At 46.6% G+C, this 25870-nt stretch overlaps 1 protein-coding gene across 4 annotated transcripts in view; it reads right to left on the bottom strand.

The window, feature by feature from the left end:
- Positions 1 to 25870, bottom strand: part of NCOA2 (nuclear receptor coactivator 2) — a 213215-nt gene that overhangs the window by 57713 nt on the left and 129632 nt on the right. For all 4 annotated transcript variants that reach the window (XM_075583705.1, XM_075583726.1, XM_075583711.1 and 1 more), the window contains 2 exons: positions 18422 to 18526; positions 9753 to 9925 (listed from right to left, as the gene is read on the bottom strand). In XM_075583705.1, the coding sequence (XP_075439820.1) occupies positions 9753 to 9925; positions 18422 to 18507 (259 nt within the window). In that variant the 5' untranslated portion in view covers positions 18508 to 18526. The remainder of the gene's footprint in view (positions 1 to 9752; positions 9926 to 18421; positions 18527 to 25870) is intronic.

Below are 25870 nucleotides of genomic sequence, written 5' to 3'. Positions count from 1 at the left end.
GAAATAATGGTTTAGCGCTGGCAAAAAAATTGTAGTGTGGGCTTCTTGTGAATATTGTGCCAGTGCATACAAACTTAAGCCACACGCTTCAGAACGAAACCCCTCTGCCAGGGAATGGGTCAAATCATTCTTAAAAAAGTTTCACAAGGGCAAGAGCCATTTATGATTTGGGTTATCAAGTAATATCAACATTTTAACCTTTAGAGCCAGTAAATGCCGCACTACCGTAAAAGAAAATAAAAAATAAAAAAATTAAAAAAAGTCCTTCCTGGAATTACGTTCAGTGAAAGATGTGGTGCCAAGTAATTTTTAGACACACTGGGTAAATTGACAGCTAATAAGGGTTCTCCAAATTCAGAGGTAGATGGGAACGACATTCCAGAGATATTTCTGAATCCCCACATCAATGTGAACTTCCCCCTTGTAGGCAGAAGCACGACGACGTCTACATTCTGCTGTTTTTACTGCTCACACATGAAAAACATGCTTTAATCTGGCAAATGTAAGAGCAAACAGACATTTCCTACTTCTCTCTAGTAAAATCCGCACTGTGGGGATTTTGTGGGTTTCATTTTGATTCTGCTCCCAGGTTTCAAACTCAATCTGACCTTTTATGAGGAGACACGTGCAAAGCAGATAGAGGCGAGTGAAAGCAAACCATACATTAGACCTTCCAAGTACCCTTCAAAGCACGACCAAATTAAGTTATTTCATCTCCACTTTATGCCAAATATACACATTTCCACTGTTATATTTTCCATGTATTGGCTTTTCTAAGCTCGCTTTACCAATGGACAAGGGATTCTCAATCACAACCCCGCGATGCTTCTCAAACCATCTTCCTCCTCCACTGCCGGAGTATCCTTCAGGCCACACTGCCAGCAAAATGGTTAAGCAGCAGCAGCAGCAAACAAAAGTAATTACAAAAGATAGAGCCATTTTATTGTTTTTTTTTTTTTCTAAAGAAACGGCTATGAAACGCAGAGCGGTGGTTCTCAGATCCGTGCCTCTGCTGCACATGTACATTTGGGATTGCCTTAGAAATGGTTTCACAAATAGCGTGTGTCGCATCCCTTGCACGGTTACTTCTGGGCCTCATTAGGATACAACCAGAAGATGGTAGGGGCTCCCAAGGAAAACGGCTCATCTAACCTCATGCTCATGGTGTCTGTACACAACAAGGAGAATTTAAGTGAACAGATACTGAACAAAGCTAGAGAGGGGTGGGAGGAGGGGGGTACACAGACACAATAAAAAGCAGGGCTGGAAAATGTATTCTTTATTGCAAAGCAAGTTGTTCCCTTTTCCTCCATTTTTAAACAGGTTACAGTTCATGGTCAGAAGTGGGATGCAGCAATGGACAATCCAAAAGGATGCATGTGCACAGCAATAAAGATCATGTCCTCCACTGAGTACACACAGACGTTTGCTAATTTAAGGTAGCACGCCTGCCTGCTCTAGTTTTTATTTTATCTGAACCAGTGATTTCCCCTGGAGCAGATCTGTGTTACCCCAACCTCTGCCTTTCCCCCTCCCCCTCAAGTTTCTAAGGTAGCGGCATAGGGCTTTCAGACACAATGGCCGTGGGGCTAGCTCGCACATCCAACAGGAAGTCGCAACACTTTATTTTGGTAACCCCCGCTGCCATATTTGTAGGGTTTCTTTTGCTGTATTATTTTTAAAACAAAAATAAAATAAGAGTTCATTTTACTGGCAACCAGGGGGGCGGGGTGGGGGGGTTCTGGAGTAGAAGAGTGGAGGAGGCTGGTTCTGGCCCAGTCCCCAACCCACTTAACTAAAATCGCCTTCAAACACAAATACAGAAAACTAACTGTGGGTAAACACTGTCTGTATTCAACAGCAGCAGAAAAGATGCATAAAAACACAGCAGACCTCACAAGAGCCTTTCGCTAGCAGAGGAGCCTACAATGCCATTCCAACACAATGCCTTGCAGACCCTTTTTCTGCATAGCTTCATTTATTCAAGGGAGCTTAAATGGAGGAGAAACTGAAAGTGCACAGATGCGATTTGTCACATTAAACACACGGGGTAAAGCGGAACCAAAGTGCGTGAATCATGCCTGAACATGAACTGCATAACTGTGATAAGCAGCAGATAAACTGGTATCAAATAAATAAATAAAATAAAAAACATTGCACCATTCTATGATTCACATTTCTGTACCAGGAAATGCATCAACACATCTGTTTATGATTTGAAGCAGATCCACTAAAAAACTTTACATAAACAAGGATTCTAGACCTAGTCTTTTCTTCAAGTCAGAGATACACTTGGTGAGCAATATAGCACGTCAGCAGTAGCTGCTGACATTTTTATCTATTTGACTGGAATGTTGTAGTTACTACATTTTTTGCTCAATATGTACTTCTAAGCAATCAAGGGCGTTTACATAAGTGAAGATATTTTTTGTAACTTAAAGGCGCAATGCACCCTACCTAACCTCCATATTTGTTTATGTTTACAGGATTAATACCAGGGGCAACCCTCAAGAGCTTAACAACGCCATTTTCAGTTCCGGGGACCCCTCTGTTCCTAAAATACTTGCTAGTTTTAAATGACTATCCAATAGGAAGCCACAACCTATGATATTGCAGTTTCCTATAGGCCTGATATTTGGCAGCCATTTTGTTTCCCTTGAGGGAGATTTATACCCGGAAACATCACCGGTAAGTAGCACGGGAACCAGCACCCCCCTCCCCCCCCCCCCCCCCCCAGAAACTGAAAATACTGGTGTTTGGCTAAAAAAAAAAAAAAAACAACACACCTTCCCACCCATAAAAAAAGGAGAGGGGAAAAAAAGGAGTGCCCAAAAAAAATGTCAACATTAAAAAAAAAAAAAGCATAGTGAATATGGGATGAATCTTATTTAGGCCGTCATTTATAATAAAGGTCATTACAAATAACGCCATGGTTCACGTCACATTATCTGCTTTAGTGAATACTGCGTTATGATTAATGAGCAGCAACTTAGGTTCACATCACATTAAATAAGCTGAGAGCTTAGTAAATCTGGGCCTTAGCAGGTTGAATGAGAGTCGTTGATTGAGGGATAAGCGACAGATTTCGGAGTTTATACAGAAACCCATGCAAAATATATAATGAAGTGTGCCCCGGGAATGTATGGGCTTACGTCACACCTAAAAAGAGCAATTTTATCCAATTCAACCAGTGACTATGAATAAGGTCAACTACAACAACCCATAAACCCGGATACGATGAATCCCCTTCACGTGCACACACTTCTACAAGTTCATGCATTTATAGTATAGCTTTAATATACAAAAAGGTGCAATAACTTAACACTACTCATTTTATTCACTCCACGCAATACAAGCCTAATACATCTGGCAAATAAGCCTTATAATCGATGCAACTTTTGCAGTCTCATTTTCATTGGTTGTGAAACGTGTTGCAGATCAATCTGATAGTAAAGGCGAAAACACCATTTATTTGTACGAGGTGCCGATGGGATACATAGCACTGCATGAGGGTGCCACTGAATTCCTCATCACCGGGATCTTCCGGATTCATAAGGAGGAAGTGATCCTGCTAAGCACAAACAGCGTGATTGCCGCTTTAAAATAAAAAAATAAAAATCAGTGTATTATCAAAATAACCTATTCAGAATTTGACAGATGGAATTAATTTGGGAACCCAACTGTTTGTTCCACGTGAACTGTAGTAATAAACCAACAAACAGCCCGATGCATTCATAGTATTATTCTTGGGACAACCTCTGGCTTGGAGATGCTCCTCAGTGTGCATAGGCACATCAGTTTCGCTGGGTCGCAGTGTCTGTTCCACTCTGAATGCTCCATGGTTTGTCTTTTGGTTCCTCCCTTTAAACGCAGCAATCCAAGCTGGCCATATTTATTTTTTTACATAGAATTGAAGCAGGGGATCCCCCTGATTCTGGATATATTTACCTCCCAAGGGGGTGCCGGTACTAGGGTTCACGTAATGGCCGCTTTTCAAAGCTCCCGCGCCCCAATACGATGGCGCGACTTCATCCTGTGCGGTTTCCTATTGACCCCGCATGACGCAGGAGCTTCAAACTTCCAGGAAGGAAACACCGGCACCCCCTTCGGAAGCTTGTATCTCTGGAAGCTGAGGGTCCCCGGAGTTGAGATTAATGGGGTTCAGCTATGGGGACCCCTTCTTCAATCCAATGTTAAAATAAATAAAAAATAAACAAAAGAAGAAAATAAAAAACCAGCTTGGATTGGTCCTTTAAATGCTTTGTAAGACATTGTAAGGCCCTCGGGAATCAAAGGAGTTAAAGACATGTTGCTGCTCAGGAAGGCTTTAGGAGGTAAGCAAGTGAGACAATTATACATCTGCACTATACTAAAATTAGAAAAGCTGCCATATGGCTCTGTGAAGCCAGCATCACATTCGTATTCATTAGGAAGCATTCTGCTAGCATAAAAACACAAGGCCCTTCCTGTACACTCTGAATGTGTTTATCTTTTCAACATTAATGTACTATATATCATCTGGCTGCTGAAATCTCCCACAGTGCAGGGAAAAAGTAAAGCTTGCAGCACAGCTGCACGCGCTCTCACTGGGAGCAGCCCTGAGCAAAATCTTGTCGTCACTCCCTTTTTTCACATACACACATCATCCTCGTTAGCAAAATCGCAGTTTCCCCCCCGAGCAGATCTCACCAGTCCAGGCGTAAGGCCGTTTTCTCCCCGCCCCCCACCGCAGCTGAGAAAGTGAGAGCAGCTATGCCAGGAATTGCTTTCAGAGCCCTGGGATGAGATGGCTGAGCAAACGCAGGAGGGTCTGAGCGCGGGGAAACTCTCTAAACGATGGCAACGTTAAACCTCGCAGTGCGATTCCTAAATTAGTCACTGAATCCGCCCAATATTAAACACAAACAAAAAGGTTTTGCTGCTCACCCAGGTCCCGTTTTACTTGGTTTGCATGACGCTAGCTCGACGCCGTTTGCGGTCACTGTAGCACAGAGACAAGAAATAGCTGTGGGATTGAACCCGAAGGCTACAGCTACAGTGAGTGCGCGCGTGCCCTTCTCCCGAGCGATCTGTGGACTTCAGATCACTCGCAACAGGGAGGCATGGGGGGGGGGGGTGCGCGGCCATGACGTCCCGCGGCTGGTTCGCCCCCATTGGCTGAACCACCGCCGTGACGAGGCCATTGCGCCAAAAGACACATTTCTTGCCTTGTGAAAATATGGTCGCACCATCGCGCTTTGAGCTTGCACGCGGACTGTTGCCGGCCCCATAGAGGACCGTCTCTTGGACGGGATCACTGGGGACGAAGCCTAATGCTGCAGTAACTACTCTTACACTGGTCCTCACTTAAAGGGGCAGTCCCTCCTAGGACAAAAGTGAACTAATTCCAGGGATTGCACCTGGACAACTGATAACTCTTTTTACCCAAAGCTAGACGCCCATACAGCAAGGCCCGCTTCTCGGCGATCCGCCGATACCGAGCAGGGGGCCGCCATGTCTGCGCATGCGCAGAACGGGCCGGTCTGAGGTCACACATGCGCAGAATGAGGGTTTTTTCCGAGGTTGCGCATGCGTAGAAGGGCGAATTGCCGGTCTACGCATGCGCACACACCGAAAATCGCCGGTTCCGCTTTCCGGCGATTTTCGCTTTGCGGCGGGCCCTTAGAACGGAACCCACTGCATGCCCAGAGCCCTCCTGTAGTTTGTTTTTTAATGCTATACATGGGAGGGGTTTGACTTCCTCTGGCTGCTCCCTTTTATGTCCCTGTGTGTGTTCAGCAATGGCTTGTACAGCCAGAGCCCCTCCTCTCCACAAACTTATTGGTTCTCTGCTAAGGACAGGGTGGGATAAGGGTAAAGAAAACATGGGACTGACTAACACTTCCCCATTCAGAGGCCCCTAAGCAATTCAACTGGCTCACTGTGTGAGACAGCACCTTTAAAGGTACCCGGTGCAGTTACAGTTGTGCTTCAGTGAAGTTTTACAAACATTCATTCCACTTTTCTACTAACATCCAATCACAAAGTTGGTTTGTTAAAATGATTGTTATTATTATATACCGTTCTCCTTAACTGATGCCTAATCTAGATACAGAATGTGAGATTTATAAAGCGATTGAAAAAAAACCTACAGGCACAGAACTGCTGCGCTTTTATGTCTGTGTCTGCAAATAACAGACTTCTAGTTCTAGATGGGGACACATCTGCAAATAATAAAGCTATGGGAAGTCCGTTTGTTATGGTGGTAGAGCGCCAAGACGGCGGCTCTTCAAAAACCGGTGAGAGAGCTCCAGCCCGTGTGCACCTAAACGGGTAGTTTATTTAGAAAACAACAACAATGTTTCCAGTATAGTAATGTTATCCGAAACGCTTTGCGAAACACGAGTCACACTTGCCGGGATTTGAACATGTGAATATGACCGGCTCTTTATCCGACGTCTCCCACACTTACATTTCAATGTAAACAAACGGTTAAGCTCCCGCGCGTCATTACCAGCGACATGTACAATGCCCAGAACTGCATGTTAATGATACATGTCGGGAATCAGGAAGACACACGTGTATGTGTTGTATGTGCAGATGATGCACAGAAGCCCAGCCGTCTTAGGCTGCTTCCATAGTTTAGAAAGTCAGCGCTCCTCCGCGCTCACGCTGAGGCTCAGGAGCGATTGCATGAACTAGCAGACGAGCCAGTGTGCGCGATCGGGAGGCGGGGCACTGACGTCACTGGGCCAATAGCCCGCAAAGCGCCGACGCCAAGACGCTGCTTCGCTCTGGAGGTTTTCAGCCGACAGCGCGCTCAGAATCAGGTCCTGCTGTCGGCTGAAAATCCCTGCGCCTCAGCACGCCTGCGGACGCTCACGGGAGCCCCCTCTCAAGGCATCCTCATTGAGGATGATGGGGCTCATCGCGGAGCGTCCGCACGGCTCAGCGCTGACTGTCCTTCCATGGACGCAGCCTTAGGCTAAAAGTGAATTTGTATAATGTTTAATACAATTCATTTTTAGGGATAAAAAAAAAAAAAAAAAGCAGCCAGGAGCACGATTCATATTATTACAGAATATATACCAACACGGATTTCTTGAAAATATCAAAATGTGCAATCTAATGGTACCACAGATTAAACTAGTCTGGGAAACATTCAAAAGCGTTTGTTTTTTTAAATAAGAGAACAGCTTCTATTTTATACAAATTTAGAAATACCTACAAAAATACAAGCATGTAACCACAAAAGATTTCTAAAAACCGAATCACAAGATCCTCGCACAAGACAATGGGGCTGCTGCCATGGCTACAGGGACACCGGCTCCACACTCATTGTCAAAGCATTTTTACTAGAGTTCCCCCAACTAATCTGTTTAGAGAGGTTATATATTTCATCACTGGCACGGTTGGCAATTAAAAAGGAGCCCTGCTGTTCCTATCAACCATTCATAATCATTGCACCTAGTTCTAGGTTTTTTTCTAATTTCTATTGTATTGGGGAATTATCCACGTTAGAATATGCCTGGTTTGCCATCTAATCTGTACCATTTATATGGTGCGCAGTGCATTCTTGTTTCCTATATGCCAGGGTCAGGAATTAAACCAATAATAACTGTTTAGTTGAAAAGATGATTTGTGGCAAAGGGTTTTTGTTTTTAAATTTAAAAAAATGAAAATGTACAGCTCAACCCCGTTATAACGCGATCCGTTACAACGCGAATCCGCTTATAACGCGATGCAAGCGTGGCTCCCAATTTTAGTATTTATGAATACTTTACAACACGATTATTGGTATCTTAAATACTTTATTGTACAATGCATACAATTTTACATTATTTCTAACGCGATCCGCTTATAGCGCGATGTGATTCTTTGGACCCCAAGCACAGCGTTATAAGGGGGTTGAGCTGTATGTGGATGTACATGTGAAGCATGTCAAACCCAAGACTTCACTTCCATTTCAGGGAACTTCGTCACTTTGTTCACAAGTATTATTTCTCAGCTCGAAGAACAAACATTTGTAGGATTCCACAGGAGAGTCACTCATGAATGCATCTTATATATTAGCTTAACAGATGAACTTCATTGGGGCCACACCTCATTAAACCATAGGGAGGATGCGTTGAACTTCTCCAGATAAATTGCCCTGAAACTGGATTTTCAATTTGAGTTTCATGGTATAGACGGGCCCTTGCTTTACGATTTGGGCCGAGAGTTTTCAGATATTATTACTCAACCCAATACTGTAAACGCATTTACTGGAAGACTAACTGCGACCATACAAGTGAAACCTAAAATGAAGAACTGAGAAGCCCGAGAAACAGAGGGTGTATGAAGAGTGGAAATGAGCGGTTTGATAACGACTGGGCAGATGGGAGGATAATCCAAAGTGACTGAATATATATACATTTTTAAATGGTAAATATTGTAAATTTTCCAGTGGGTTAAATACAGTCCGTTGTTCAAACGTAATGGATAGGAAAACGTATTACACTGTAAGCTTTCCAGGTCAACGATGATTGTGACTAACAAGTGCTGAATTTCAGTAACAGCCTCAAACATATTAATATAGCATTATAACATGGCTTTGAATTATACTATGGGTTCCTAATAAAAACGGATGGCCATAATAATACAGATAATTGCTAAGCAGCATCTTATAAATGTTATTCACACAAAATGTCCAGCAATCTAAAGGGCAGGGAAGTAGGGCAAGGGACAAGAGTAGGCTCCTATGGTTCCACATCTCATATTTGAGAGCACTTTATTTGGTTTTAGTTTTTATTATATTGCAGTTCCACTACTTTTATTTTTCAGAGCTGTCAATGCGATGCTCTGTGCAGTGAAATCCTTGCAGTAACGACAAATGAACAAGGCGCACAACGCACATAGTGAAGCACAATTAAAAAAGTGAATTTTGCTAAAGGATAATAAGTTCTGCGTACATCAGAATAAATAAAATCAAGCAATGGATTAGTGGGGTTACCACACAGAGGGACAGCTGGAAACGTCACTCATCGCCCAATGCAGGGGAGGAAACAGGAGACCAGCGGTCATCTATCCAGACAGGAGAGCCCTCCGAATCCGTGGGATACACTCACTCCGTCTCAAGGTGATAAGATGGTAATTATTTCTGATGTACGCAGAACTTATTATCCTTTAGTAAAATTCACTTTTTTAATTGTGCGTTGTGCGCCTTGTTCTTTTGTCGTTTCTCTAGTTCTAGGGGTGTCGAGCCACCCCTCAAGAAAGGCTGCAGACGCATCATTAGTGTTTCTACAGCTACAAGGTCCACAATATTGTTTTATTTCACATTGTATTCACTTTGTATGTCTTACCATGTATTAGCTGCGCACTTTCACCTCCTTTTTTGTATTTTAAATCCTGGCAGTACCTGCCTACGCTCATTAGGGCTTAAGGAAGGAGCGAGTGGAGGGGTTAGTGGGGATGGGTACGAAGGGCATGCGTGGGACTTGCTGTTGCAGTGTAAATGCAGAGGACATACGTATAAACCATATTTAACACACAGATGGTCTGAAATGTTTATGCGACAAGCAGTCATCACTGCTCCATTTTGCGAGAATGGGAATCCCCCAAACTAGCATGCAATGCAAGTAAAGGACCAATATAGTTAAAGGTTTTATGTGAAAACAAGAGCAATAGGAAACTCAACCTGCAACTTAGGGGGTGCTTGATTGTACACACATACAGAAAAGCGTCTCTCTCGTACTTCAACTTATCCAAAATGTCCTCCTCAGACATCTTACCTTGCTCTTTGATCTGGCGAATTTGCTTCACAGTTTCCTTCAAGATTGCACATTTGTCAGGTTTAAAGTTAAAGTTGTCGATGTCATTAAAATTGGCAAAAATCAGCTCTGCAAGCTCTTCGATGTATTTATTCTCCTGCTCACGGTTACGCTTCTCGGTGCTTCGCTTTGGACTGAAAAAGAAAGGCGAGGAGATAAGAAAATGAAACACACCGATAGCCGGTGAGGAAGAACTATTGACCCCCAACCATGGCTTATTTTCCCCACTTACTGTAAAGACAAACACCCTCCTTAGGTATCCCTTATATACAGCCCAATTACTTATTACGGTATCATATCTGCTGGGATACTATTCCATGCATCTGCGATCTTTTAAGTAAAATACTGTCCAATAGCCTTCCTGAATGTATTGTCCTCAAGCTTCAGTAAACGAGCCTCTGAAAATGAATACCAGAACACCCACAAAAAGCTTTTTTCTGTGCCTTACTGATATTACAATGTTGCAATCATGCATCTTTTTCCATAAAGGTTTGTTCAAAGGCACTTTCAGGTTTGGGTCCAGACGTGAGATTTCCACAGACCGCGTTTCCTACAAGCATATTATCCTGTTAGAAGAACAAGACTACAAGTACAGAGCCGGAGAAATGCCCCAACCCTATCAACACCAGAGCTTCTGGAAAGCACAACGTTTGTCAGGAAAGATAACGGGACGATTCATTGCAGCTGATGGGTTCTGCAGAAGTCTTCAGACTTTTAACATCTGGAAGAGCATCCGGTTTGCCCATCCCAAGCAGTTTGCAATCAAAACTAAAAGATCAGTGTTCATTGTGAAACACTTTCAAACAAAAAACTAGGAAAAGGAGGCCTCGTTTTATTTTAGAACTACATATACAAATCCAATCCCCTCATAGGTAACCAAGAGAAGGCATTTCCTTTGCCATGGTCTCCTTATTTTTGCAGATTAGACAGTGTGAAGTATTACAGTAGGCCATTATGCCTCCATTTTGTCCTGGGGAGAGAGTCGTAGAGGCTAAAGAAAGTATAAAGCCTTATTCTTCTGTAACCATGTATCCATTTGGCTACGTATCTGCCCTGCCCAACACATAAGCCCTGGTACCAGCACAGGTAATGTTAGGATTAATCCGGGTTTTCCCCTGCAGTAAGCAGCTCCCTTGAGTAACAGGGGGGGGGGGGGCAGATTAAGGCCTGTGTACTGCCCAACCAGGGGCTCAGAACTTGGACCATCAAAAGGGGCTGCAGAGCCAAATTTAAGGAGATCTGTGAAGATATCATCTCCCTCAGGGTGTGTGAGTGGGAGACTACCCCCTATTCCACCCGGGGATAGAGGAGGAGATGAGAATCGGCCCTTGGGGCCTCATGGGTTGAATCCAGAGACCAGCCATAAGAAGGAAGAGAGTGCATCCAGTTATATGCTGTATTCGCTGTTAAAGAGTAAAGCCGTTCCTTTTATTATATACTCCTCCGGCCTGAGACTGCAATTAATCAGGGGGAGTATCAGAAGAGAGTTCTCCTGCAGGGATTGCATCCAGTACTCCTGGAGATGGAGGCACCGCACCAGTGAGAAAGAACCAACCATCACCCCAAAAGCCTGTCCTGTCTTCCCCATTAACACCGGCAGAAACTCAGCAGGTAACCAGCACTAAAACACCGTGTGATAGTGACATCTCCGAGAGGGTGGGGAAAACCTGTTACACTTCATTGCTATACACTAGTTTCATCGCTGAGGTCGCAAACATGGCACGCTGCTTTAGCTGCCAACTGTATGTGTCATGTGTGTGTCGTGGCCCCAGTAAATTACTGGCTCGATGACTAAAGAGGCGAAGCGGGTTTATCCCAGCTCTATTAACTCAAATCCTTTTTCGGAGCTTAATTCTTAACCCTGCAAGTGCCAAGAAGCCTCCAACAAACTGAACACAAACATTATGTTGTGATGGTCTTTAAAGCGACAGTTCATCCCCTATGACCCCGCACCCCACCAGGAGGTCTGGCACTCCAGGGACTCGTTTTCTAAGGGAGATGGCGTTCTGCGCCGCTGTGGAGCGCAGTCTGAATGGACAAGGAGACGGAAGATGTGATGGCGGCCGTCAAAAAGTTAACCCCCAGGGGAGGGCAACTACAGTCCTTCGACTGTGCCACCTGTGCTGGAGCAGGGATATCCTAAAAACCTGACCTGTTGGCCCTTGAAGACTGGAGTTTCTCACCCCCCCCCCCTCCCTTGGGCTACAGGTTGACGCTACTTAAAAAAATACTAAATAACAAAAACAGACAAGTGTTTTAAAATAAATGTTTAAATATAATACTTCACGGTAAACAAATGGTTTTACTATGTTTGGCAAATTATCTTATCACTAAATGACATGATATAGTAATTGACACTGTTAGCTTAACCTGTGTTTACAAAGTAATTATGGTGCCAGCATGAGTCAAACAGACGTAAGTAGCCGAGCGGTTTCAGTGTTTCAGACCATGCACGAGTCATGTTCATTTTTCATAAACAGAAACTAAGGGAAGACAATTATTTTAAGGGTAATTGAAGCTAAGGAAGCCAATTGCACTGATGCATCATTTTTTTTGCGCTGCTAGGTGGAACTCGCTCTCTGCAACTCGTCTTATTACAGAGATTCTCCTTTATTACCCCAATGCTGTAGAACTCCAAAACGGGCTTTTCTGGGAACTTTAGCATAAACAAAGATGGCTGAAAAGATCCTCTTCTAGATTACGTGGTTGTTTAGTGGTTGAGTAATTGTGAGTTCTGAAAACATTCTGCATTCCTCCCAGAGAAGGAGGTGGTGTACAGGACAAACTACAATAATTAATTATGTAAGAATACTTTCAAAAGACAAAAGTCCCAATCTACAGATTTATAACGGATCCTCCGATTGCTGAATGCACCCAAACTCCGATCCCCTGGCTTTCTCCTCCGACTGTATTGCTGGGCTCTTTAACTTGTGGCCTGCGTGCAAATGCGGCCTACAAAAGGACCTCGATATGCAACTCGATATGGGACTCTCAGCAGCCCAAGCAAAATGTTTAAATAGTATACATTATACAATAGTATACATGGTCACGTTTTTTAAATGTATGTACAATGGCATAAGCTTGTGGCTTTTCTGCCACTAAATGTTCCCTTATCAGGCCCCTTCGTGGCAACTGGTTGAAAAGCCCTGCTGTTTTGCATGAGGCAAGGGTAGCCAACTCCAGTACTCAAAGGCCACAAACCGGTCAGGTTTTCAGGATATCCCTGCTTCAGCACCAGTGGCTCAGTCAAAGTCTGAGACGCCTGTGCTGAAGCAGGGACATCCTGAAAACCTGTAATGTTGGTGGCCCTTGAAGACTGGAGTTGACTACCCACAGTCTGAGGGCAGAGACATCACCAGATCGTTATTAAGGCTTTTGTCTGCCATGTTGTTTAATCCCAAGCAGCAGGGATTTTCAAAAGTCCTTTCTTGCACTCAGAAAGGCCCAAGGAGGGGGATTGCACCTTTAATAAATTTCTCAAACGTGTGCGATATCCTTTCCTACGCATGGCCTGCAGAAATTCAGCAAAGTTTCATGGGAGATATAACACCCTGTAACACAACCTATCACACTGCAGGACCTTCACTTCAGCAATCTGTAATCCCAAACATAACATGTGTAGCCATGCATAATAATGACTGCGTACATATTCCCTGTTGGCAGTAAGTCCTGGTAAATAGAGGTCTGCCAACAGTAGTTATGGAGGTTTTCCCTCACACCCTGGTGTGGTGCCCTGTGTAAGGAAGGGAGTGGCTGTATGCTCTGAGTCCCTGGATAGTGACATCAGAGATGCGCCTGCCCCCTGAGGTATAAAGGGCACAGCACTGTTAGTTAGTGTTGTGTTAGCCAGCAGTTGTGTGAAGCATCTGGTAAAATGTATGCTCCTGCATAAGGGATTGGAGGAATACTTTTGTGACCCTAGTGCTGTAACTAGCGGTAGCAGAGTGACCAATCAAGTCTGTCTAAGCCACACTGTGTCCAGGGACCTGGCGCAGTGGTGATCTCCCTAGGAGAACGGGAATCCCACTTCAATACGGGAGGGCGTACCTGGCAAAGGGACAGCACGGAGAGATGTGCGGCTAGAGCCGGTAGCTGCATGGGGCAGTCTGCTACATCCCAATCTACAATAAAGATGCCATGTTCAAAGAAGACCCCACTGTGTGAGTGTGAGATTACTCTGCAGTGGCAGTCACCACCGAGAAGGAGTTCCTCACCAGGACCATCTCCCTGCGGAAGCATAGATCCTGATGAGGTGGAGGCGCTGCACATGAAGCAAGTTGGACTCGTAACCACTACCTCAGATACCTGTCCTGCTGCCATCCTCTATAACACCAAGCGGGAGACTCAGGAGTCCTGTTACTAGCAGGTGCACCACCACACAAGACCTTATAATGGGGACCGGTTAGACCACACGGGCCAATATGAGATTGGGTGGGTCAGACAAGGGGGGTCCAGCCGTTACACATGTATGTAAAATCACACAAGGCAGTCACAAGACGGGATTACTCGGAGGCTTCTGGTCCCGGAAATGTGAGATCAACTGAATATATCAGAAGGCATTAAAATCGCTTTGCTGTGGGAAGAGCTCGCAATGCACCGGTGGGAAGAGCTCGCAATGCACCGGTGGGAAGAGCTCGCAATGCACCGGTGGGAAGAGCTCGCAATGCACCGGTGGGAAGAGCTCGCAATGCACCGGTGGGAAGAGCTCGCAATGCACCGGTGGGAAGAGCTCGCAATGCACCGGTGGGAAGAGCTCGCAATGCATCGGTGGGAAGAGCTCGCAATGCATCGGTGGGAAGAGCTCGCAATGCACCGGTGGGAAGAGCTCGCAATGCACCGGTGGGAAGAGCTTGCAATGCACCGGTGGGAAGAGCTCGCAATGCACCGGTGGGAAGAGCTCGCAATGCACCGGTGGGAAGAGCTCGCAATGCACCGGTGGGAAGAGCTCGCAATGCACCGGTGGGAAGAGCTCGCAATGCATCGGTGGGAAGAGCTCGCAATGCACCGGTGGGAAGAGCTCGCAATGCACCGGTGGGAAGAGCTCGCAACGCACCGGTGGGAAGAGCTCGCAACGCACCGGTGGGAAGAGCTCGCAACGCACCGGTGGGAAGAGCTCGCAACGCACCGGTGGGAAGAGCTCGCAACGCACCGGTGGGAAGAGCTCGCAACGCACCGGTGGGAAGAGCTCGCAATGCACCGGTGGGAAGAGCTCGCAATGCATCGGTGGGAAGAGCTCGCAATGCACCGGTGGGAAGAGCTCGCAATGCACCGGTGGGAAGAGCTCGCAATGCATCGGTGGGAAGAGCTCGCAATGCACCGGTGGGAAGAGCTCGCAATGCACCGGTGGGAAGAGCTCGCAATGCACCGGTGGGAAGAGCTCGCAATGCACCGGTGGGAAGAGCTTGCAATGCACCGGTGGGAAGAGCTCGCAATGCACCGGTGGGAAGAGCTCGCAATGCACCGGGGGGAACAAAGAGCTCGCAATGCATCGGTGGGAAGAGCTCGCAATGCACCGGGGGGAACAAAGAGCACTGCTGGAGCTTCTCAAAGCAGAGTGTTCGTGATGAGACCTATGAAAATAAAAGCAATGTTAACTAGAGACGGGCGAACCTGTCTGAATCCAAACCGCGGATTTTCCCCAGTCACATCCGATCCGCGGAGTGAAATCCGAACGACGGAACTACCGCTAGATTCGGTAAAGTTCCACATTGGGTCTCAGCCACGCGAATTTTAATCAGCCGACTGATTCAATTTAAATACGCGGAACAACGCGGGAGGAGGAGCAGCTCAGTGAGAAAAACGCGGGAGGAGGAGCGGCCCAGTGAGTAAAACGCGGGAGGAGGAGCGGCCCAGTGAGTAAAACGCGGGAGGAGGAGCGGCCCAGTGAGTAAAACGCGGGAGGAGCGGCCCAGTGAGTAAAACGCGGGAGGAGCGGCCCAGTGAGTAAAACGCGGGAGGAGCGGCCCAGTGAGTAAAACGCGGGAGGAGCAGCCCAGTGAGTAAAACGCGGGAGGAGCGGCCCAGTGAGTAAAACGCAGGAGGAGGAGCGGCCCAGTGAGTAAAACGCGGGAGGAGGAGCGGCCCAATGAGTAAAACGCGGGAGGAGGAGTGGCCCAGTGAGTAAAATGCGGGAGGAGGAGCGGCTCAGTGAGTAAAATGCGGGAGGAGGAGCGGCTCAGTGAGTAAAACGCGGGAGCCGCTCAATGAGTAAAACGCGGGAGCGGCTCAATGAGTAAAACGCGGGAGGAGGAGCGGCTCAGTGAGTAAAACGCGGGAGGAGGAGCGGCTCAATGAGTAAAACGCGGGAGGAGGAGCGGCTCAGTGAGAAAAACGCGGGAGGAGGAGCGGCTCAATGAGTAAAACGCGGGAGGAGCGGCTCAGTGAGTAAAACGCGGGAGGAGGAGCGGCCCAGTGAGTAAAACGCGGGAGGAGCGGCTCAATGAGTAAAACGCGGGAGGAGGAGCGGCTCAGTGAGTAAAACGCGGGAGGAGCGGCTCAGTGAGTAAAACGCGGGAGGAGTGGCTCAGTGAGAAAAACGCGGGAGGAGCGGCTCAGTGAGAAAAACGCGGGAGGAGCGGCTCAGTGAGTAAAACGCGGGAGGAGCAGCTCAGTGAGTAAAACGCGGGAGGAGGAGCGGCTCAGTGAGTAAAACGCGGGAGGAGGAGCGGCTCAGTGAGTAAAACGCGGGAGGAGGAGCGGCTCAGTGAGTAAAACGCGGGAGGAGCAGCTCAGTGAGTAAAACGCGGGAGCAGCTCAGTGAGTAAAACGCGGGAGGAGGAGCGGCCCAGTGAGTAAAACGCGGGAGGAGCAGCTCAGTGAGTAAAACGCGGGAGGAGCAGCTCAGTGAGTAAAACGCGGGAGGAGCAGCTCAGTGAGTAAAACGCGGGAGGAGCAGCTCAGTGAGTAAAACGCGGGAGGAGGAGCGGCTCAGTGAGTAAAACGCAGGACTCTAAACAACGACACAGAGTTTGAATCAGGGGAACCAGAGGTCAGCGTTTTGTGACCTTGGGCAAGTGACTTTATCTCATTGTGCCTCAGGCACCAAACACACAGATTGTAAGCTCCATGGGGCAGGCACTGGGCCTGCAACAATTCCTTATTATTTTAATCTGAATATTATTTTTTATTGTATTTTGCGACAATGGCTTAAAATTGATGCTGCACCCTTATTTATATACTCCTACTGTAACAATCCCGTTTGACGGTTTCAGATCCAGAATCCGTCTGATCGACTTGAAATAATAGAAAGAAAACAAAACCCAACATATGTGCCTTTTTGAGCCTGATGGGCGGGACTCTGCAGCTGAACGGGACTGGTCCATCCATGGCCGACTCGGATTCTGTCAAACATTTCGCCCATCTCTAATCTTAACTCTTGTGCTGCTGGAAGGCTGGCAGCACTCTCCAGGGATCAGGGCCACGTGACCATTTCCGGTAGCGATCACATGGTTACATAGGGCCCGCAGTGACATGAAGTGGAGGCGGTCCCACTGCAGCAGTGAGCGCAATCTCCCCGTAGAATAAATAGCATGATGTTCGCTGCATGTCATTAGGAGTCCTGGCGTGCCAGCCCTCAACACGTACAGGGAACGCCGTTATGGCAACCTAGCCTTTATCTCCTATTGTAAAAGCATCGCTATTGTCTCCTCAGATCTCGTGGGCTGAGCATTGAGTCATTAGGCAGCAAAGTCATTAACAGTGGAAGAAATAATAGCCATTTCTTTTAATGTCCAAAAATATCTTGTGATTTTTTTTGTGTGTGAGAAAGCAAATAGTAAAGAGTCCCTATACAGAGCGTGGAAATTGTTAACCATGTGGGTGCCTATAGTCGTAGTTACTACGTCATGGGATCTGGATGTCCAGGGGCTATATCCTAATCTTCCTGCTCCGTCTTTGTAGGACAGATTATGTTCTGCATTGATCAGGAAGAGGAATCCAAGAGGATTCATCTCAAAAAGTCCCATGGAATCATGCAAAGAATGGTTTGGAGCCGTGTCGGTCCTTTCTTCCATGTAGTAACTAAGGAGGGAGAGGGAGTAGGGGGTATGATACCTATGATTGGACCAACAGGCAGTTGATATGTTACAAGCTTTCCAACCGCTCAGGGTCCTTTATCGGGTATGGCAGAAACATGAGCCGAACCTCATTAATTTCCGTTCCGGGACCCCTGCTTGCTGAGATACTTACCTCATTAAGGGGCGCCGGTATCGCAGCTCAGGTTTACATATCCCATTATATGGGCCAATAGGAAGCCGTGACGTCATATGTGGCTTTCTATTGGCCCATGTGACCGGGAGCTTTAAACCCGAGCAGGAGATACCGGCGCCCCCGGAGCAGACTTTAATGCAGTTCAGTTCCAGAGACCCCCTGCTTTAATCCTATATATCACAAAAAAACTCTTGCCGCCCCCCGAGACGGCACCTTACATGCTTGTCTCTCTGTCTCTCTGTCTCTCTGTCTCTCTGTCTCTCTGTCTCTCTGTCTCTCTGTCTCTCTGTCTCTCTGTCTCTCTGTCTCTCGATACTACTGTACATCCAATTACAGCATATGAAACACAGGAATATGAAGTGGTTTGCCCAAGGTTTGCCACTAAAGCTGCTTATTTGCCCAGATTTTAGTAGGAAGCTTACCTGGGGCCAAGCTGGTCGGGGCTCTCCTTGCGCTTCCTTGGCTCTGCCCTGGACGGGTCAGAGGGATTTTCTCCCATCCCGCTCATCGTGAACACATATCAGCAACTAGGGGAGTAAACAAAAAGGAGAATAATGAACGGGCACGGCAATCTCACCAAGCAGAGAAACAAACAATAAACCGGATTAACCCTTTGAGTGCCCCAGAATGTCATTGCTAGAGATGGGCAAAAAAAATTGGGGGCGGATTTGGATCCGCAGCAGATCCACCGGTTCCTGTGGCCCGCAAATTTCAGCAGATCAATCTCAAAAAGGGCGATTCGCGTTTTGCAGATTTTTTTATTATTACCAATAGACTGTGGATTCCGCAACCCGTGGCCGGATTTGTGGGATCCAATCCGCGGATCCAGCAATCCGTTGGCGGATTCTTAAGCATCTTTCCCCGACATATTACTAAATCCGCGGATTGGATCCCACAAATCCAGCCACGGGTTGTAACCAAAGGGGAATTTTGATGAAACCGCCCAAATCAGTATGCAGATTTTACACCGTGAAATGGATTGGGGGGGGGGGGGGGGGGGGGTTTACATCAGCGGGAGACGTTTTGCTAGGGGAGATTGCATCCTGAACACAATCTAATGAGCAAAGGTTGATTCCTGTTCCGACATCAGTGAGGGAACGGGCACGAAGCAGTCCTGTGATCAGAGTGCCGTAGGGGACATAGCATTCAAAGGGTCAATGTAACCGGCTCTCAGCCTCCTTGTTCGTATCATGTCCCTCTGAACAGGGCCTGCTCCCAATCTCTAGCTTTTGGGAGCTAACATGGTAACCTTTGCACTGCATTGGGGTCTGGGGAGTGCGCCATTTTAACCACCCAGACATGTAATGGTTTAAATACTTATCCCTCCGGCATGACCCCACAGACTAAAAAAAAAATAAAAACCTTTGGAACGGGAAACAAGAGATCTCTTAACCCTTTGCACTAGGGCATTGCTACTGCATCATGGGTTCTGGCAGCCTGGCTGCCCCAAAAACATAGTTGCTACATCCACAAAAAAAAAACCCCAATGCTAGTTGCCTTAGGGAAGATCGCAGCCCAGGACGATCTGAACTGATGGCTGACAGAAGCGGGATAACCACTCTCACTGAAGGTGGAGCAATCACGTGATCGGAGTGCAGGAGGGGCTGCGGCACTCAAACGGTTAAAATAATTTTTTTTTTTTTAAATGTGCACAAAGAAATGTTCTTCCAATTATAGCTGGAGGTGGCATAACAACTATTTAGAAATTAGGAGGAAAAGAAAGACTTCTAATTACCCTGTAGGTGCCCAAAGTCCAACAAGAGATTTGGTGAAGGTTACAAACCCCTCCCCCTCTTCAAATAATTTGGTTAACATTTAAAAGTGATGTAAAGTTAGCAAAATTTGTCTGACTAGAGGAAAAAACCAAGGCACCCATGAAACATACCACAGGACACGTGGTGTACTCAGGGCCCGGGTGGGATCGTCCCTCTTCCTCTCTGAAACACGGGTCACGTTGTCCATACCAAATATTTCTTTATGAAAACGACAATTAATTACTCTATCCCCAGTAATCTAGAAAAATCACAAGCAGATGCTTTTGAACGTTGGAAATTAGCCACGGTCCTACATTGATGTTTACCCTCACACTTCTGGAGAAAACCGAGTGCAGAGATTACCCGACATCTGACATTGTGTCACTCACAGCTGCCTAAGGCTGGGGACATGGTGTCTTCGCCTGTGCGGAGATGTGAAGCGGGTGCATTTTTCCGCCATGGTACGCGCGCCGTCCGTGGGCGTGGTAGTGACGTCACGGAGCTGGTCCGTCCCAATTGGACGAACCGCTCACGTGACCGGCCTGTCGCGCCAAGAAATCAGTTTGAACTGATTTTTTGCGCAACGCGCGCACGGACGCAAACACTGCTTTAAAGGCAGTCTGTTCGCTCGGCACCATGGCCCCAGCCTAACAAAGCATATCCATTTACGAAGAGAACTTTGAACCAGTGCTTTTGTTAAATACTTGCCGTTAAACACAACACTGTGCTAAAGAAAAAGCACCCCGCGTGCATAGTATAAGGCCCCGGACATGTTCCCTGCGTGCTTGCGGAAGCGTGCTGAGTCGCGCTCCCGCTTAGCACTGAGCCCCTACAGCCGCAATTAGAGCGGCTTTAGTAGGGGCTCACCTGCGCTTGCGGAAGCGCAGGTCTTAGGGGAATTTAACATTCCTCCGCTTGCCGGCGAGACAGGCCGGTCACATGAGCGGTTCGCCCAATGAGGGCGAACCAGCTCCGTGACGTCACTGGCCCGCCCCCGGCCAGTGACGCGCCCGCCCCCGGCCCGCCCCCCTTCTGCCCGATCCCTGCCCCCCTTCTGCCCGATCCCTGCCCCCCTTCTGCCCGATCCCTGCCCCCCTTCTGCCCGATCCCTGCCCCCCTTCTGCCCGATCCCTGTCCCCCTTCTGCCCGATCCCTGTCCCCCTTCTGCCCCGATCCATATCTCCTGTGTGTGTGTCTGTGTATGTGTGTGTTTGTGCATGTGTGTGTGTGCATGTGCGTGTGTGCATGTGCGTGGGTGCATGTGCGTGTGTGTATGTATGCGTGTGTGTGTGCATGTGTATGCATGTGCGTGTGCGTGCATGTGTGTATGCGTGTGTGTGCGTGAATATATCTATCAAAGTTGCACAATGTTAATAAATAATTTATTCTCACATGTCTTTTTTTTTAATTTTTAAAATATTATATAATATACACACACACACACACACACACACACACACACACACACACACACAGACACACACACGTTCCCCAGTGACACACACACACTGACAGCTACCGAGTGACACACACACACAGTGATACCCGCCTCCCAAGCGCTTGCTGTCTCCTCTGTAAGGACAGCAAAAAGCTCCTGGTAGAGCGAGCGGCAGCAAGCGAGAGCGAGCAAGCGCCAAACATGGCCAAGGCCTAAGATCAATGAGCTCAGATCCCAAAATTATTATTAAAGCACAAAGTGCCCAACAATATAACACGTTGAATTCCTCATTTCTTTCCGATTTCTCAGGCGCCAAGCGGCATTATTTGGAATATACTCCAAGAATCCTTAACACCTCCCAAACTAGACATTTTTGAAAATGTGTGCCTAAATATTTGCAAAACTATTTAAAAAATTTTACAACGGGAGACTTGGATGGTTTTGTTAATTTTTATTTTCTTATCCCCTGCACTTTACTGCCCTCCGGATCATCTGATTTAGTTTACCTAGTCAAAATGTAAATAAGAGATTCACGCAACAGGACAGTGTAAGACATTAAGTAATAATTAATTGGTTAATTCAATGTCAAGACAACTTTTATAGACACACACACACACACACCCACACACCCACACACCCACACACAAGCTCAGAACCCAAAACACACCACAACCATGTATATCGGTGTCAAAATTATAAAAAATGATACAAAATTATATAGTTCATTAGTTATCGTTTTTTCATTTCATAAGCTAGGGTCATTTAGTTCAATTATTTGGCCAAACCATGCCAAGGTGTCCCCTTTCCTGCAGGTACAGTAGTGTTAGGATTTACAAAAGAGGTGACACCGTGGCATGCTTTGGCCAAAGAATTTAACTAAATGACGCTCGCTTAAGAAAAACAGATAAGTATAATATACAAGATAACTATATCATTTGTCATATTGTATGTAGCATTAGCACCTTTTGTTACAGGTACAGTATGCACTGCTCTGAAAACCTGGCATCTTGGTGGCACTCCAGGACTGAACTTGATCACTACGGACATCAAGAACGACCCAAAAATCCCGTCTTCAGAGCTCCCGTATAAACAAAAACTTGGAAACTCACAAATTACTTTAAAAAAAAAAAAAACAACCAAAAAAAAAAGACACACAGCTGCCTTCCATTATTCTTTAAAATGCTTCAAATTACCAAGACACAGCCATTGAAGTGTACACTGAAATTACACTGCACGTACACATTAAATGGAAGCTGGAGCCATACCTCGAGTGTCTTGCTGCCATAATGCACGTCACACGGTGCCATTGCGTACTCGGCTCAAATATGTTGGGACAGTATGGCGCTCGTGATTGTCTCTTATTGCACGCACTACAGTATTCAAAACATGGAAATCAAAAACAATAGGCTCGCTTGAATTAAAAGGAGTACTCCCGCCAACGGCACAGAAAGCTTTTATTTTTTTACTCACCCCGCACCCCGATTTTGAAAATGGTTGGGAAGCAGGGCGCCCCCGGGGCTACACTGCATTCATTGAGGCTCTGGCCACACCCGGAGCCATGAGATACGTACCAGGAAAAGTGCTGCCGGTTCCCCCCTGCCAGGGGAAACAAAATGGATGTTTAAACCTCCCACGTCACGCGGGTCATAGGGAGCCGCAATGGCTTACTAATGGCAATTTAAACAACCAGGAAGTACGGGCGACCCCTCCCCCCGGTAAGCATCTATGAATACAGGGGGTCCCCGGAGCAGACATGAACGCGGTTCAGCTGCAGAGACCCCCCCACTGCATCTCACCAATGTAAAAAATACGCATTAACCTTGGAATGCAGACTAAAGGAGCAATTCATACACGATTATTTTTACCGGAGCTGAACCCCATTAATTTGAGCTCTGGGGAAATCCTGCTTCCTGAGATACCGGCACCCCTTCGGAGGCAAGTATCTCGACAAAGTTTCACGCCTCCAGTCACGCGGGCCAATAGGAAGCCGAACCTGATGACGTCACGGCTTCCCATTGGCCTGCAGGGCACGGGAGCTTTGAAACGCCACCATTACGTGAACCCTGCTAGCAGAGCGACTACCGGCACCCCCTATGGAGGCAAGTTTCTCCGGAAGAAGGGAGACGGTGGAGCTGAAATTAATGGGGTTCAGCTTTGGAGTTCCCCTGCTTCAATCCTATGTTTAAAAAAAAATGTTTTTTTTCCCCAAAAGCAGTGCATGGATTGAACAAAAGTTAGATTTAGACTTCAAAACTTAAGACGCCCGTTGAACATAGACCATGGAAATCAGCCTACTCTGAGAGTGAATGCCGTGGCGCCTGCTTTATGCAGGGATGCAGTTGTGAAGCAGCCACTGTGCAAGTAAGTTATTCATCTACGGAGCGATACAGCTACTAGATCAGCGCTTTTCAGTCTTTTTTGGTTAAGGAACCTTAAAATTATATTGTTAAAGTCTCAGGAACCCCAACCCTCTCTAATAGCGCGTCTGAGATCAGATGCATTGTAAGTAACCCCAACCCTCTCTAATAGCGCGTCTGAGATCAGATGCATTGTAAGGAACCCCAACCCTCTCTAATAGCCCGTCTGAGATCAGATGCATTGTAAGGAACCCCAACCCTCTCTAATAGTGCATCTGAGATCAGATGCATTGTAAGGAACCCCAACCCTCTCTAATAGCGCGTCTGAGAGCAGATGCATTGTAAGGAACCCCAACCCTCTCTAATAGCGCGTTTGAGAGCAGATGCATTGTAAATTCTTCTGTATTTGATACAATTTTCAAATGACCTGAAAATTGCAGGGACCCTTTAGGAATGCCCGCAGAACCCATGGGGTCATAGGAACCTCGGTTGAAAAACAGGACTATAAAACCTGCAGAGTGTAAGTATTTAACTGGTTCAGTTCAAGTAAAGGGTACTTAAAACACACGTTACAGGCCCCACTCGCAGCGAAAGGGTTAAAGGAGTACTCTATGCGGGGGTCCGCACAGGGATTTCCCCCATTCCTCCGCTCCAGTCCTCTCATTCCTGCTGGGCACATGGAAACGCAGAGTCATGCTTTAAGAATTCCTCGCTACTTTTGCCTGCCATATTTTGCGGGCGCCTGCCCTGTAGATGTGACTAAGCACCAAAGACGACGGGCAGTGGGCCGGTATTGACTGCCCTTTAATGGATTCATTTAAAATCAAACTTTTTTCACTAGTCTAAAAACAGAAAAAATAAAAAACTTCAACAATGCAAACAAAAAATAACAAACAACCCCCACTCGATAAATACAAGAGATGCTCTTCTAGTGGTCTGTGCGCATTGCCTTTCAATGTGTTGCATGTAGCATTTTTAATAAGCACATATATTGATCGGTTAACCCCTTCAGTGTTGAATGTGTGCATCACCCAGCGTGAGAACAGTAGATGTCTACTGCAGGATTCTCTCTCACTTTTATGCTTTCAATTTCCGACAACTGATTTGACATTTTTGCGAGTAAAAAACAATAGTAATAATAATAATAAAAAAAAAATTTAAAAAAATTAAAAAAACAACGACTGGAAGGTATGGAATAATAAACGCCAAGCGAGTGTTGACCAGTATTTTGGGCGAGTGTAACATGTGGGTTATTTAAAGGTCACAGCATAGTCAGAATAAAGTATCTTGTGGGTGCAAACTGGGGACATAAAAAGTACAAACCAAGCAAATAACCAACTTGCATTTACACCATACAAATAAGGGGTTTCTAGCCCGCCACCGGAGTCTCCACGTGTATTCCTGCGCGGTGCGCTCACTTTAAGCCATGTAAGCTTCACAACAAAAGTGAAAGCAGCCAGTTCTGCATCACATTCACTGCGATCTGAAGTGGCGTTTCCCAAGCCGGGGTTTAGCAGCTTTTCAGACTTGGGCTCAAACCCTAAAAGGAGAGAGCTACGGGTCCAGCAAAAATCCCACAAATATTATCATTGAACACTTGCAGATGAGGTAACCAGGGCTTAAAAATACATACAGTATATCGTTTTGCCTAATGTGTAAAAAAAAAAAAAAAAAACATCCCATCAAAGGGTCTGATAAAGTATATGTTACCAGGGGTAACGAAGAGGTAAGAAATACTTTTTGTTTAACCACTTTGATGCCAGAGGGGTCTTAAGCACAGATCCCCTGCAGGGCCCCGCAGACAGCAGAGGAGGCAAAGAGGGTAAGGCTGCATCCAGGGTCAGCGCATAAGGCGCGCTCACGCTCAACACTGAGCCCCTGCAGCGCAATGAAAGCGGCTTTAGCAGGGGCTCGCGCACGCTTCCGCAAGCTAGCGGAAGCGTGTGTCTTACGGCCTCGTTCAGGGTGCTGACTTCGGATTGAGGGCGTGCTTACGTGTGAGCTGCCGTCCGAAAAAATGTATTTAAAGTTAATTGTGGTTGTCAGGGTAGCAGCTGCCCTGTCTCCGAAGTACGGAGTTGACGCTGGCTACAGTTTCAATAAACAACCCAAGTCGTTTTTTGAAGCTGCAGCAGCATCATTGGGACCTCGGCAGCCAATGAAATCATTGAGAATGATTTCAAGACTGCAACTTCGATCCCTAAGCTGCCATCTGTAGCCCCACCCCGTCCCCGCCTCCTCAACTCTTGAAAAAGTCTGCTGGGGATGATGTGCACACATCGCCCAGCAGACTGCCGCACACACACGCGAACGCACGCCCCC

This window comes from Ascaphus truei, chromosome 2 (assembly GCF_040206685.1).
Source record: "Ascaphus truei isolate aAscTru1 chromosome 2, aAscTru1.hap1, whole genome shotgun sequence".
NCBI lineage: Eukaryota > Metazoa > Chordata > Amphibia > Anura > Ascaphidae > Ascaphus > Ascaphus truei.
Note: the sequence above shows the minus strand (reverse complement) of the source record. Positions and strands in the feature narration are given on the sequence as shown.